Source organism: Pygocentrus nattereri, chromosome 6 (assembly GCF_015220715.1).
Source record: "Pygocentrus nattereri isolate fPygNat1 chromosome 6, fPygNat1.pri, whole genome shotgun sequence".
Classification (NCBI taxonomy): Eukaryota; Metazoa; Chordata; class Actinopteri; order Characiformes; family Serrasalmidae; genus Pygocentrus; species Pygocentrus nattereri.
In genome coordinates this window covers 28,400,901-28,417,117 of record NC_051216.1, presented here as the reverse complement: position 1 = coordinate 28,417,117, position 16,217 = coordinate 28,400,901, and the positions used below count along the sequence as shown (strand labels likewise).

Sequence of the window (16,217 nt, the reverse complement as noted above, 5' to 3'; positions counted from 1 at the left end):
ACATCTTAAATAATTAGCCCTTACACCATTTAACAAATTTGTCCACATCTGAACCATGACTATCTTCATTATCTCAAAGAAGACATACCTGATAGACTGTCTAATAAGGGTAAGTTGGACCTTAAACATTTTAAATACCTATTTGCTGGCCCACAGCATCACGCCCCTGGGGACCTGGTGCTCCTTTAGGCCCTGGAGGGCCAAAACCTCCTGTTGGCCCATGTTCTCCTTGAGGGCCTGGAGGACCAACTAAGAGAGCAGCAGAGAGAGCAAAACAAAAAAATGAAAACAGACAATGATATAATACAGAGAAAAGATGTTTGTCCTTGCTAATTCACAATGAGCGTTACAGAAATAACGGAATAATCTAATAAAATAAGAGGACCAAATAAAAAAATCTAATAACTCGTTAATAACAGTGCTTTAAGAAAAAAATGTGCATTCTACTACCTCCAAAGGTACCAGATGTATAGATCAGTTCTCCTGCATCTCCTGGCTCCCCCTATCGAAGAATTCACATATCAGCAACATGTTGTTCAACATTCTGTACACCAAAAATTCTCATAGTGCTATAGTAAAGCAGTAACAATAAAACAGAGACCTTGCGCCCTGGCTGTCCTGGAAAGCCTGGGTACCCCCTGTCACCCTGTGTGGAACAGAGAAAAAGAATAACACATAGAACGTTAAATATTATTTTGGAAGATTTGTACTTTATGCAACTATTGCTGAAATTGAACACTTGAAGGAGTACTCATTTACATTTCCAAAAAAAACCCCCATATTTTTCACTTCTTATATATTTTTTTGACCTTCTAAATTCATACTCAATTTGTAAATCTTGCCAATCAATCAAGTTCCAGTGCTTTTAACACACTGTATTTTATTAAAACCTTTAACCAAATTAACATGAAACTGTTCACAACTATGCTAATTTGTCTTTGTGCATGGATGAGTACTGCCCTTTAGTTACCACATGGCACACCACCAAAAAAGAGACTTAAAGAGGAATTACACTGATTTCTCAAAATTTCTGCATAATTAAATAAATAAGCATTCAGAGTGGTTTGATCTGTGTCGCTCTAGAGGAACCTACTGAGTTGAATCTAAAAGCACATTCACGGACTTCCGGTTTAATGGCGGCGTAGTCAGACGCATTTATACCGACTCCCTGGGGCACGGCTATCCTGGTAACAAACAGACGACTTTTTTTACCTTTTCGGTGTCTAAAAAGCACATTTTGGGGCCACGGAAACATTTTACATTGGTCATGTCGAGAAATCTGAGAGACAGGGCTGGTTCTAAGCCCAATTCATCTGACTCCACTACTATGCTAACTTCCCGACGTACTGACGCGGCTACACCGGCAGCAGCTACGGTTCCAGCACTGCCGGGAAGCTCCTCCTCCGGCCTCGCACCTCGCGAAGAACCGGGCACGGGAGAGCGTCCGAGCTTATTGGAAAATAACTCATCTCCCGCTCCCACTACAGGCTCATCTTTCGACGACGACACCCCTCCAAGATGGTTTACGGCGTTTAGCGAACAGCTAGACCAGAAAATGGAGAAAACTATCAGAATACTGAATGAATCACTTCAACCGATTCGCGAACGACTCGAGTCACTGGAGCGGACATTTGACTCTCACATGAACAATGTCACTGAATTGGAGTCAACACTGACTGTCCATGATACCCGACTGGAGCGCTGCTTGCTCAAGCACTCAAACGCTTCACTAGTGGAGAAGCTAGACGACTTGGAGAACCGCTCGAGACGATGCAACCTGCGAATCGTTGGGATTCCAGAGGGGCTGGAATCAACTGATCCGATCGGGTTTGTGACGGGGCTCCTCACGGAGCTGTTCGGCTCCAGTCTGTGTCAGAGTCAGCCGGTTATTGAAAGAGCCCATCGACTCGGCCGTTCGACCATTGCAGGGGGAAATACTGGTGGAAAACCCCGGGTTATGATTGTCCTTTTCCATAGCTTTCAAGACAAGGAGCGGGTGATGAGGAAAAACAGGGACGAGCTCGTGTATAAGGGAAATTATATACGGTTCTTCCCTGATTACAGCACAGAGCTCTCCCGCAGACGAGCTGCGTTCCAACCAGTCAAGACAACTTTGTTTCAGAGAGGAGTCCGCTTCACACTCCTTTACCCCGCTAGACTTCGAGTGATGGTGAATGGAGTGGCCAGGTTCTTTGATACTCCAGAAGCTGCACAGAAGTTTTGCGATGAACAGACACCTTAAAGGGCAGGTCAGCAACGATTAGAGAAGGCCATCTTTGAGGGTACTGTTTATGATAAAGGCCAAATTCTTTTGACAGGTTAACTGTTTTGGTATTACTTTAAGTGGATACCGCAAAACTAGGCATAGATCGAACCTAGGGCCCATGAAGCAGTGTTCTTGCTTTAAATTTGCCTAAATATATTGATCCACTTGAAGAAGAAGCTTGAGCCTTCTTAATTTGATAAGGTTGATCTCTGACGAAGTCACTTATGGTGTAGTTGTATATAAGCAGCCATACTTGTTAATTCTCTACCTTAGCACATCTAAACCGGGTCATTGTTTGGGTCTTTGCTTTGGCTCATAACTTGTCTGTTATATAATGTTCTCTTTTGCAGTTGTTTCACTCCAGTGTCCTGGGGAGTGGGTAGTTGGGATCGGGATTTTGTTAAATTTCGGCTTAGGATACCGTTACTGGAAGTAGAAGTCTGAAGTCTATTGTAGTTCGGGGAATGTTTTATGGGATTGGGGTGGGTCTCTCTTTGTGTTCTTTTGTTCTGTCCTTTTTTTTTTTTTTTTTTGGCCACTTTGCTATGGTACCACTTCTCTATCATTGTCTTTGGCATTGCTTCTTAGTCTTACCCTCTTTCTATGTACATGTTAAGGACAGCCGACCGACAACATAACCCAGTAAGATTTATTTCTTGGAATGTTAAAGGCTTACAATCCCAGACCAAAACAGTTAAAGTTTTCTCCCATCTCAAAACTTTGAGTGCAGATATCGTTTTCCTCCAGGAGACCCACTTAGTAAATTTGGAACACAATAAGTTGCGTAAATCTTGGATAAATCAAGTGTTCCACTCTAATTATAACACAAAGGCGAGGGGAGTTGCTATTTTAATTAATAAAAGGGTTCAGTTCATACCAAGTGAAATTATTTCAGATCGGGAGGGAAGATATGTCATTGTAGCTGGCCAACTGTTCCAAGTACAGGTGAATGTGATACTGGTCAATGTTTATGCCCCGAATTGGGACGATGAGAACTTCGTGAAAAGGCTTTTATCTATTCTCCCAAACGTTGACTCCCACAAACTTATCTTAGGTGGTGACTTAAATTGCGTTATGAATCCAGTTTTAGATCGATCTAGCTCAAAAACGGCTTCACTTTCTAAGATGGCTCGGTATTTGTCCTTCTTTATGGAGGATAATAGCTGTGTGGACCCCTGGCGCACATTGCACCCCTCCAACAAATCATTCTCTTTTTTTCGCCAGTTCATCAATCTTATTCACGTATTGATTATTTTTTTATTAACAGTGAGCTCCTCGACTCGGTTACCTTTGTCGACTATTTGGCTATAGTCATATCTGGTCATGCTCCTCTTCAAATTGACATGAAGCTCGGCCTATATTATAAAGATCCTCCTCAGTGGCGTTTAAATCCTCAGTTTCTTACAAAGGAATTTTTTTTGTTCCAAGATCTCAGACTCCATTGACTTCTTTTTGGCTACCAATAGGTCAGAATCGATTTCTAAGGCAACATTATGGGAATCACTGAAGGCTGTACTTCGGGGAGAAATAATTTCATCCTCATCATATGTAAACAAAATTAGACGGGTATGAATGGAAACATTTCTAAATCACTAATTGAATTGGACAGAACAATTTCTGAAAATTCTTCCCCTGACTTGTTGAAATCATGCACAGACCTTCAGGCGGAATTCAATCTCCTCGCTACAGAGAAAGCGGAGGCTTATATTTGGCGCCTGCGAGGTCGGACATATGAGTTTGGCGATCGGGGTAGTCGACTATTGGCCCATCAACTGAGGAGGCTTACTGCCTCCAGATTAATACCCCAAATTAGAGATTCATCAGACAATATAGTAACTCATCCCAAAGAAATTAACAACATTTTTGTCAAATACTACATTACACTCTATTCTAGTGAATGCTGCCTCAACCCAGATACTATACACACTTTTTTGAATAAATTAAAACTGCCTAGTTTAGACCCTGACACTGTACAGAATCTAGAGGACCCCATTACACTAGAGGAGATTACAGAAGCAATCTGCTCTATGAGTAGCGGAAAAACACCAGGCCCAGATGGCTTTGGTATGGAGTTTTATAAAAAGTTTAAAGAAAAATTATCGCCTCTTCTCCTGGAAATGTTTGAGGAATCACTTGAAAATGGTTATCTTCCCCCAACTCTTACTCAGGCAACAATCTCTCTTATACTGAAAAAAGACAAAGATCCTACCTTATGCAGTTCTTATCGACCCATCAGCCTGCTTTGTAATGAGCACAAAATTCTTGCGAAAGTACTGGCCAAATGTTTAGAATCAGTCCTTCCATCAGTTATTTCAGATGACCAAACTGGTTTTATTAAAGGGCGACATATTTTCTCTAACATCCGTAGGCTTTTAAATATTGTACTCTCCTCTAGCTCTTCTAAAGTTCCTGAGGCGGTTGTCTCATTGGACGCTGAAAAAGCATTTGACCGTTTAGAAAGGAATACCTTTTTTCAGTCCTAGGCAAGTTTGGCTTCGGGAACAATTTTATTTCATGGGTCAAACTTCTGTACACTTCCCCTTCAGCTAGAATTAGTACTAATTCCGTTCTCTCTCCTTTTTTTTCTTTACAACGGGGCACTCGACAAGGTTGCCCGTTAAGCCCGGCTTTGTTTATTTTAGCCTTGGAACCTCTGTCTACTGCCCTTAAAGAATCGTCAGACATACAGGGTATTATACGCTATATCATAGAAAACAAAGTTTCATTGTATGCAGACGACCTCTTGCTTTATATTAGTCACCCCTCACTTTCAATTCCGGCTACTCAAGCCATTTTAAAAGAGTTTGGCTCCTTTTCGGGATATAAGTTAAATTTTGATAAGAGCGAATTTTTTCCTCTTAATTTTCTTACAGTCCAATTATCTCAAACCAATATTCCCTTCCGATTAGCTCAAAATGGTTTTAGATACCTTGGTATTCATATAGCCCGTACATTGGCCTCCATTCAAGAATCTAATTATTCCCCTATTATGTCATCCATGAAGGAGGACTTTCAGAGGTGGAGCACTCTTCCCCTATCACTTGCTGGTAGAATTGAATCAAAATGAACATTCTTCCCAAATTCCTGTTTCAGTGTCTTCCGGTATTTTTACCTAAATCTTTTTTTAGGACCCTTGATAAAGCAATTATAAATTTTGTTTGGGGTGGTAAAATTCCTCGAGTTGGTAAGTTAACTCTACAGAGGCCCAAGGACCAGGGGGGTCTAGCCCTACCAAACTTTTTATTCTACTACTTCGCAGCCAACATACACAAGATTGGTTTCTGGGTTAATGCATCAGATGTTAATTGGTGTGTGCTGGAATCGCTATCATGCCACTCTTCATCTCTGAAAGCACTAATATTCTCTTCCCTCCCGTTGTCTCCTTCCCGATATTCTTCTAATCTTTTAGTTAAAGCCACGCTTAAGACTTGGATACAGTTCCGCCGACAGTTTAATTTCCTTTCAGCTTCAACCTTAAGCCCGATAGATAACAACCATCTATTTACTCCCACTAGACTAGATCACACATTTGGCACCTGGAAAAGATTGGGAATTACTACCTTTAGGGACCTATATGATGAGGATACCTTTCACAGCTTCTCCGGATTGTGTTCCAAATTCAACCTTTTGCACACCAATATGTTTCGATACTTTCAAATTCGCCACTGTGCCCAGACACTCTTTGTCCCGTTTCCAGGACGACCACCTGAATTACCTTTGGAACGCTTGTTTGCAGTTCCGGTTTACTCAAAAGGGCTGATCTCACAGTTTTATAACATTCTAATGTCATTCACTGATTTCCCCTCAGCAGTTAGGCCTAAGTGGGAGCAAGAACTTGGGTTTGAGATTGAGGAGGAACTTTGGAACAAAGTTTTAAAACGGATACATTCGTCCTCTTCTTGTCCTCGATTGAATTTAATCCAGTTCAGACTTGTTCATAGGGCATACCTAGGCAAGGCCTGGCTGGCTAGTATATACCCTGGGGTAAATCCCTTATGCCCCCGATGTGATAAAGAGCCAGCTACCCTTTTGCACATGTTTTAGACCTGCTCGAAGCTTGAGAAATACTGGAAAGCTGTCTTTGGTTCTTTAAACGAAGCCTTTGGAAGTAATGTTAGCCCCAACCCATTATTCGTAGTGTTTGGAGTACAACTGGAGTCTTCTCTGAAGGTTAGCGTGACTGAGGCACTAAATTTTGCACTCCTCTTAGCTAAGAGAAGAATTCTTCTTGGGTGGAAAGCTTCTACGACACCCTCACATGCTCTGTGGTTAACAGATGTTATGTTCTTCCTTAACTTAGAAAAGATTAAATTTAGTTTGAGAGGTGTGGCAGACAGGTTTAATTTGGTCTGGGATCCCTTTATCACATACTTTAAAAAGTTGTCCAATTTAAGTGAATAGAAGCAGAATGCTAAATAGATTTGAACTGTGGTGTTTTGTTTTTGATTTTTTTATTTATTTATTTATTTTCAACTTATTTATTTATTGTTTTATTGTTTTATTTATTTAACTTAATAGTCAGCAATACTGTCAGTATCATTATTAATGCTTGTTTTTTTTGTTACGCTAATCTACGACTGATCAAAATGTTTACATGTTCACTTGTACATTTATAGGAGAGGGGGGGTGGCATAGGGAGGGGGGTTAGATGGCCTGGGAAGTAGGGGTTAAAGAATGTATGTTATTGTAACATTGAAAATTATCAATAAAAAAAAAAAATAGAAAAGAATGTAACAACGCAACGCGCCATGTTGGAATATGCAGCAAAACAATTATACACATTTATTCTTAATAAAAAAGGTTCCAAAAAATAAAAAAATAAAATAAAAGCACATTCACAGAAAGTTATTACATGAAATGATTATGAATACGCTGCCTGATGCCTGAAGTATAGTTCTGTGAGAAGCTTCTTGCACTAAAATGTACCAGGTCAAAAGCATGGGGGCACATGTAGGAAACTGAAAGGTAATATAGTCCCCCAAAAAACTTCAGATTTTCCACTATTTTGCCATTATCAACATACATACAAAACACTCACAAGACATAAGCTTCACTGGTAAATAAAATGGCTATATGTGCACTGTAGACATCACTACCCCTGGTTCCTATTACCACCACTGTAACACTGTGTACAAATGAACCATCACATCACATCAAACCACTCTGAATGACTCTGTTTACATCTCACCAACTGAATTAACCTTTGACTTCATCTTTTAGAACATTTAATTTTTTACTTTTATATAGCCAGGTATGTTTAAATGTAGATAGTTTCTGACTTTCACTCAATTTTTACCTTTATACTCTCACTTTTTATTGAAAAAGATTTTGGCAAAATACTCATATTTTCACCAAAGGACAGACCTATTTCACCACTTTTGATACCCTTTAACGTACCTTTGCTCCAGGCCATCCATTTCTTCCTGGTTCTCCCTAGAAGTAATTAAATATTTCTAGTTAGAATTGTAAAGGAAATCAAAGCAAACATCACTGAATATTAAAAACAACATAACAAGTGAATACCCGTGGCCCTGGAAAGCCTTTAATGCCTCGCTCGCCTTTGGTGTATGCATGCATATCCTGCAAAAAACATAAAAAATATCAGAGAGAAAAAGGTGATAGATCATTAAATTGCTAAATTAAATATATTATTACATAAAATATAATAATTTCTGAAGAAAAAACAGAGCTGCTGGTTGCTGGTTAAACTGTAATATTGTTTTTTTACAATTAGGCTCAGCTGCACTTATGTATGGCATGTTGTAGATAAATAAAGATTATGTTTTAAATATTTTTATTATTACTATTATAATTATTATAACTATTATTATGTTGTTTTTAGGTTGTTTGGCTATTTACCATTCATGTTTTATTCAAGGAGGGAAAGTTACAAAGGGAGGGAAAGTCTAAGCAGAAGAAGTTTATGTAAAGCGATCTGATGTTTAATAAAGTGCACTGGTGACCTACCCAGTCTCCTCGTTCGCCTTTCAAACCTTTCTCGCCTCTGCTGCCCTGCAGAAGAAAACACAAGCAACTGATGAAACAATAGTACAGTACAAGGTCTCAGCCTATTTAGACTTTATAACACAACACTGTAGCTGCTGTACTGCTGTACTTGCTGCTCTCCACAAAGCCTGGAAAACACATGATGCCTCACACTGACCGGGGTAGGTTGTATGAGTGGTCCTGTTGTGTTCCCTGGTAGTCCTGGTTGTCCAGTTTCGCCCTGCATTTAAAATAAGAAATGTAGTTCATTTCCAGGGGGTATTATCATCAACATTCCTATATGAAGCAGCTGTTGCGTCCTATGGGCTCATGCACTACACTGATGATTTTTTCTTTACCTGCGCTCCCTTTTCACCCTTCAGGATTACAGGGTCACCCTGCAAACAAATGCCATTGATTCTTAAATATTCCCCTTCAAACATAAATATTTTTAATTTTTCAAAGCAGAAAGATTTCTTCAATTCATCATGCTGGCTTACCGGTTGTCCTGGAGGTCCATAATCACCTTGTGGACCCTGTAGTAGAAATATAAGACATCAATAAGAGAAGTGTGGATGTGAAGATGACATGTCTATGAGTATGACTAAACATATACTACTCACCCGAGGACCTTGAGGACCTGGCCGTCCTTGATAACCGGGCCTTCCAGGAATGCCCTTAAAAAAAACCAAAAAAAAAAAACCAAGTATTTAAAAATGCATCAATCATAAACTTAAATATGTCTGAGAAAAATTGAGTCTTCTTTGAACTCACAGTGACTCCTAGATATCCTGGTGAGCCTGGATCTCCCTATGTCAAGATCCAGAAAAATGAATTAAAAAAACAATCATTTCACATATGGTTGAGAATTGAGCAAAATAAAAGAAGCATGTGCAGCATATATAATGCATATATCATCACTGTGATGCAAAAGCCTCTCCATTTTTATTTTACTTTTTTGCATAAATTGAAAACTCCTGTAACTCTTTGCCTTAAAATTTCATGATGAACATCATCATCATCATCATCATCGTTGTTAACCGCTTAATCCAGATAGGGTAGAATGAGACCAACTCATTCCCGGGGACCCCAAGCTGCTCCCAGGCCAATTTGGAGATGTAATCCCTCCAGCGGGCCCTAGGATGACCCCCACCGGGAGGCGTCCAGGGGGCATCCGAATCAGATGCCCGAACCACCTCAGCTGGCTCCTCTCAATGCGGAGGAGTAGCAGCTCTACTCCGAGCTCCTCCCGGATGACCGAGCTCCTCACCCTATCAAATAGAGTGTACCCCGCCACCCTGCGAAGAAAGCTAATTTCTGCCACTTGTATTCGTGATCTCATTCTTTTGGTCATTACCCACAGCTCATGACCATAAGTGAGGGTCGGGTTGTAGACCGACCAGTAAACAGAGAGCTTTGCCTTATTGCTCAGCTCCCTCTTCACCACTACAGTCCGGTACAGTGACCGCATTACTGCTGCCGCCTTGTCCCAGCCTGCGACCGATCTCTCGATCCCTCTTCCCATCACTCGTGAACAAGACCCCGAGATACTTAAACTTCTCCATCTGGGGCAAGTCCTTTCCCCTTACCTGGAGTGGGCATGCCATCCTTTTCCAGGCTAAGACCATGGACTCAGATTTGGAGGTGCTGATCTGCATAGCAACCGCTTCACACACTATTGGTTTGTGCACCTGAAACCTGCTCAGTTTCCACAAAACAACTTCTGCTGTTCATACTCATAAATCCTAGGTGATTCAGCCAAAAGAACATCGTCTGCAAATAGCAGAGATGCCACCCTCCGGCCTTCACACATAATGCCCTCCTGACCTTGGCTACGCCTTCACACCCTGTCCAGGAATATCACAAACAGGAGTGGAGACAGGGCACAAGCCTGCCAGAGCCCAACGCTAATACTGAAAGGGTCCGACTTAATGCTGAGTATACGAACACAGCTCTCACTCTGGGAGTACAGAGCTTGAATGGCCCGGAGTAGTAGCCCCGGTACCCCATACTGCCAGAGGACCTCCCATAAGATATCTCGGGGAACCCGTTCGTAAGCCTTCTCCAAATCCACAAAACACATGTAGACTGAGCAAACTCCCATGCCCCCTCAACAATCCGCGAGAGGGTGAAAAGCTGGTTCATTGTTCCACAGCCGGGACGGAATCCGCATTGTTCCTCCCCAATCTGAGGTTCAACTATCAGTCTGAGTGAGTGTAACACAAAAATGCTGGCAAGTACATGACAAGTATACACAGCTTTGAACAGTTGTACACACATAAGATCATAATATTTTTCATCAAAACACTAAAACAGTTTACTTAATTGCATAAAGTAAGCATTATTTGCATTATTTATCATTTAATTAAAAAAATAAATGCATTATAAATTTAAACCTTTCAACTTCACTTAAAAAAGATATTTTTAAACATTAAAATGCCAAAGACATTTTTCATAAGTTATTTTAATTCAGTAGGATGTTTCACATTGGCAGACCGAATAAAAAAAATGCTAATACAGGTTTGGTGTATTCTCCCTGATGGTAGATGTTTGTCGCGCAACCTTGCTATTGATGTATGTTTCCTTGCACAGATTACTGTTTCTGGTCTTCTCTCACCCGAAATCTCTCCATGTAAACTGAAATTTCCAGAGGGTCTCCCTTCTCACCCTTCCTTCCTGGCTGACCCTGCAAAGAGAACAGGACAAGAACAAGGTGAAAAAACCTTAGAGAGAAAGTCTGAGGCATATAACACAATAACATAACAGAGAGAACACAGAATAAAAGAGCAGCTGTGGTCACAGTATTCAAGACAGATTTCACTCGAAGTTTCTCCATTTCTTTCTAGTTAAAAACAAGTAGTACATGTTCCACATACTGGGTATCCTGGTGCACCATCAGATGCTCGCAGTCCTGATAATCCATCATCTCCATCTGCTCCTTTACAGCCATCAGCTCCGGGTTTTCCTCGAGAGCCTGCCTGCCCTGGGTGACCCTGTGCATAGAGAGAGGAGGTCACACAGAATGCACAGTGCATCTTATCTTCAAAGATTACTTCTGAGTACATATCATCATATCAAAACTAGTAACAGTATCAGGCTGATACCAGGTACCAGTATCAGGCCAACATCAGCACAAAATGGATGTCGGAAAATGTAAAAGAATTAATTTGATCCAATTCTGCAACAAATCTAACCTCAAAAACACGGCATCAAGGTGGCAGCTGTGTGTTTCTTATTTGGGGGGGGGGGGGTGGTATATGAGTAGTTTGAGCATGACAGTCTACACTGTAAAAATGGTTTGTCAATTCAAACAAAAAAATATTTGAGTTGTAACAAACAACTTTTTATTGTACAAATTTTATTCAGTTTAACTGATAGCTTGTTTTATACTCCAACAGATACTTTAAATCAAAGAATGCAAAGAAAAGAATCTGTCCTGTTCCACCTTTTACAGTGTACTTTTAGAAGCTTGTTTATAGTCAAGTGTTAGGTCATTTTAAAGATTAGTGATTTTTAAAGAAGAAAGATCAAATAGGTATTGGAACAGAAAAATTACTATATGATCAAAACCTTATAAACCTTTTATTTTCCAACCATTAGCTACCGCTAACTGTCCTTTACATCATAAATATAATTTCATGATGGATGGACCAACAGAAATGGTCCATAATAACTAGGGATAAAACCTCTTCATCTTAACTTTATTAGTATTTTTTTAGATACTGTATTTAATACCTGGAGTGTGTGCATATGAAAATTATAATACAAAGTGCGTTGCTCAAGGTCACACCTAGAAATGTACAGTCAGTTATGGGACTGGAACCCACAACTTTCCAGTTGTGGGGTCACCTGTATTAGGTTTATCATGAGGCAACTGACTTTTATACTTTTTATAACTCAGCTGCACTTCTACAAAATCAGCATATGCTACTTTGTTAGCATTTATTTTGAAATGTGTGTTGTTCTGAGCTAAACCAAATAGTGTTGTATATGATTCAAGCTCTGTGAAATGAGGCCATAAAAGTATAAAAATATAAAAAAATCTAATTAAATAATGCCTATAGAATCAAAAATCATATCAAACCTGAAAATATGTGTGTAATCACACTTGAAGCAGAAATGCACTTTTATTTTTGCCCATGAACATAAACATGTGATATGGTGTTGTGAGCATAAAAAATCTGACTTACTGGAATACCATCAGATCCTAAAAATCCTGGAACTCCTGTCATTCCCTACAGGAAAAAAAAGCACAGAGAACTGAACAAATCTAAACTCATCATATGTCTGCCATTTATAGTATCTGTACAGATAATGAAAAGGTAATGAAAAGACTGTACCACTTCATATTAGCATAATTTAGATCTGAAATGATTTATAATACATAATAAAAAACAAAGCAGGTTGAATTACATACCATGGACCCTTTCAGGCCTGTGATGCCTCCCTTGCCCCTGTCACCTTTCTCTCCTTTAGCGCCTGGGAGACCAGGCTCGCCCTGACGTCCTGGAGGTCCTGAAGGACCTATAGGGCCAAGTGGGCCTGGCTGACCCTATGGTTGAGATAAAGAAGCATGTTACCCTAAGAGTAAAGTCCCTTTACTGTTGTTGTGTGCTGTATGTCAAGTTTCAGAGAATGTGGAAAGTCATGACAGAATTCATAATCATGCAAAAGTAAACGAGGAATATGTTAAACATACGGTAAATTTTGATTGCATGAAAGGAGGACTTACCTCATAGGCAGAAAAAGAGGTGTTAAAACAGACTAACAAACTATATGCAAACACTTTGATGGTAATAACAAATAAATTACCACACCATAAAGAAGAACTGTATTGTATCATTTTATATTTTATTCATCTAATGGTCATTATTTATCATCACAGTCTATCCACTGGGTATTGTGTTTTCCTCCAGATTACATTTTGACCACTAGATGGCAATATCCTCACATGAATTATTCATGCTCCACTGATGTTTCCATCTTGTGGTTTCAAGACAACATTGCATTTCTAATCTGCTGTTTCTCCACACACAGTCTGCACTATTTTAGTTTTCTCACCGTCTCCATCTGCTGGTGGATTTCTGGAACACAAAGGATGGGCCTACATACATAATGTATGTGACCTCAATCTAAACCTCTGGCACTGAAAAAAGATGTCAAAAGTACATCAATGAAAAGGAGTCTTTAATTACAGAACTTCTTCGCAGCTAGTACAGCACTTCGATGCTAGTATTATTTTGTAATGGAGGGACTGCTTTAGAGCTTCAGTGCACAGGTCCATGTGTCAACCAGCCTGAGTGGGGTGCATATGTGTTGTGACTTGCAGTGTTGTGTGATGGAGTTGTAGTAGCCCACTCCTCTGATAGAAGGCAGTGATAGCCTGAGCTTCTGCTATCTCGAATATGCACTTCAAACTCAGCCCATCCTAATCTGTTCCTGCCAGAAAATGTACACACGCACAGGCAGATCAGAGCTGCTGTTAGGGCAGAACAGAAAGGCCCATGGAGAGAGCTCCTGCACACAATGTGCACCTCTATCAACAAGCTGCAGTACAGAATGCATAATGTCATCTCTTGGTATGCTAAATATAAAAACTTGTGATAATGTGAGGAACAGCAGAAGAACAGTAGAAGGAATGATGTTGCTTTGTGATTCAATATGCAAACTTTTCAAAAACATTGTGTTGTGTGATGCTGACGTAGCCTATTGACAGAACATAAGTTCTGCTTATCTTAGATGATACTTCAAGTCCTTAGGAAAGACATGGACATTAATACTCCAATGTTTTTCTTGAGTTGTTCTGGATACTGGGCTTAAACAGATCTAAGGGGGGCTTTTCCTGCTTGCAGTTTTTTCAGCCAGCCGATTTTCTCATTTTATTGAAGGGTGGGATATTCCCCATAAAGGAATGACATGTTGTTGTGTGTTCTGAGTTTTCCCATTCGTTTTCCAACCAGAGACCGTCTCCATCTTTATAATGTCCCTGCTAGAATCCAGTAGTATTTTTCCAAGGGAAAGCACGGTAATGCAGAAGAGTAACACATTTATGATCCCACATATTTTGGCATTTCAATCAACAAGGGAACCTACCATAAAGTTCCTGGGCTGTATTACTCTTGCCAGGGTGTCATAAGTTCTGAACAGAGACATATGGGTGGAACTATTGTGCAGGCTATAGATAGATCAAACACAATTGTCACAGAATCCTTAGAACCTCTCCATTCTTTAATGAGTACCATAGTGCAATGGGACATGCACACAATTACTTGAGCAAGGTACAGATAGATCTGTATTCCAGTATTATGCCATACCATACCATCCTGTAGAAATCAGATATAACAGACTCCTTAGGAATGCACCTTTCCCTCAGTTTTATCAATAACAGTTTTAATCAATAACCACTGCATTCAGGCTTTATTCTGTCTCTTAGTTAGACAGTGGTATAAGGGGAAATGTAGACAGAATCAGCTTCTTGACTTTGAATATTGTTCAGCAGTAATTTTGACGGGTGAATGGAAACATTTTCTCTCATCTCCTGAATCCGTACCATATCCTCACTTTCATTTATATTGCCAATGAAATCTGATGTTTAAAAAAGGAGGAAGAGAAGCTGTCACTGTTGTATCTTAAACATGCTAAACTGAGCCTTCTGAGGCCATGGCCTGGTGCTGTTCATTCCTAATAGTGCTCAGTTCTGGAGGGCTTGCCTTCTTTATGACAGATTTTCTTATTATTTCTTTATCTACCACAGTGTGTTTGGACAAGCGGGGTCCTCAAGCTATGAGTGGGATTATAAATTGAGGTCAAAGGAGGTCATATGTGCCATACATTAGTTGATTTTGAGGGTGTTTCTGAGAGGTTTTGGGTTAATAACCTGTCTCTCTGAATCCTTTGCTTTTGCTTTGCTGGCCTATGACCTCCAGATGTACAGCAGTAAGATCTGTTTCTTAGATTCAACTTCAGTACATTTGGAGATCAAATGCCAGCAAAGCCAAAGCAAGGAATTTAGAGAGAGGGTATTAACATACTAAATAAATGACAAAGAAAGTGTAAGAAATTGTGTCAGGATTTACAAATTACAGCTTACAAATGTTATAAGTCAACCAAAGTGATGGATAACTGGGTCACTGGCAGAGAGCTATTTTGCCCCTGAGGTTCTCACCAGGAGGTCTGGATCCTTTCCCAAAATACAACAGCTGCTCTTTATGGGGATAAAATACACACAACTAAACTAGCAAAACAACCATAAACAGTAATGAACAGTAATGCTTTTCACAAGAAAAAGGGACGTAATATCCACTTAATCATAACTTGCATCAAGGGAAATGTTTATGCTAATGTAATTAAACATGCAATTAATTGTCATTTGGTAAGAGGCTTCAGTGGGTGTCTTATGGAAAGTGGAGAGTCATAAATGAAATGTGACTTATCCTTCAAATGAGGAACTGGTGCATATTGGTAGGCATAATGCAACAACATAGCTAGAAGATGTAGAGTATATACACTCACTTTGTTATTTGTTCTTTTTCAAATTCAGAGAAAACAGTGGGTAGCCAATTCCCAGGGCAGTCTTTATTAGCTAGTGCCTCGTTTACTTTGCCAAAATCCCATTCAATTCATAACATCTGCACTGTTAGTTCTAATGCTTACATGTGTTTTAAATAGTAAAAGAAATGGAGCATGCAGAAATAGAGCTTTCTGTATTTTCTATCACTGTATTTTTTGACAGTTTATGGGCATAACAATGATGATATGTTACAATAATCTTAAGAAATCATGGTATTTTGGAGATTAACAGTTTAATCACTCCTGAAAACAAGATTTTCACTTTTCACAATTGGCATCCATTTTAATTTGCATAAAACATGACATTAGTTTTAACCTAAAAAACAAAGACAATGCAATGTTCACTCAAAAAGTGACTGAGGTTAAATAAACACAGGAGTGACAGCTTCTGAGGTGA

At 39.7% G+C, this 16,217-nt stretch overlaps 1 protein-coding gene across 2 annotated transcripts in view; it reads right to left on the bottom strand.

The window, feature by feature from the left end:
• col4a2 (collagen, type IV, alpha 2) overlaps positions 1–16,217 on the bottom strand; it is a 103,712-nt gene that overhangs the window by 32,122 nt on the left and 55,373 nt on the right. For both annotated transcript variants that reach the window (XM_017704695.2, XM_017704696.2), the window contains exons 5-19: positions 12,669–12,803; positions 12,442–12,486; positions 11,128–11,244; positions 10,869–10,937; positions 9,026–9,061; positions 8,875–8,928; positions 8,752–8,787; positions 8,611–8,649; positions 8,430–8,492; positions 8,234–8,278; positions 7,790–7,846; positions 7,664–7,699; positions 602–646; positions 451–502; positions 139–249 (exon numbers count right to left, since the gene is read on the bottom strand). In XM_017704695.2, coding sequence (XP_017560184.1) covers positions 139–249; positions 451–502; positions 602–646; positions 7,664–7,699; positions 7,790–7,846; positions 8,234–8,278; positions 8,430–8,492; positions 8,611–8,649; positions 8,752–8,787; positions 8,875–8,928; positions 9,026–9,061; positions 10,869–10,937; positions 11,128–11,244; positions 12,442–12,486; positions 12,669–12,803 — 940 coding nt within the window. The remainder of the gene's footprint in view (positions 1–138; positions 250–450; positions 503–601; positions 647–7,663; positions 7,700–7,789; positions 7,847–8,233; positions 8,279–8,429; positions 8,493–8,610; positions 8,650–8,751; positions 8,788–8,874; positions 8,929–9,025; positions 9,062–10,868; positions 10,938–11,127; positions 11,245–12,441; positions 12,487–12,668; positions 12,804–16,217) is intronic.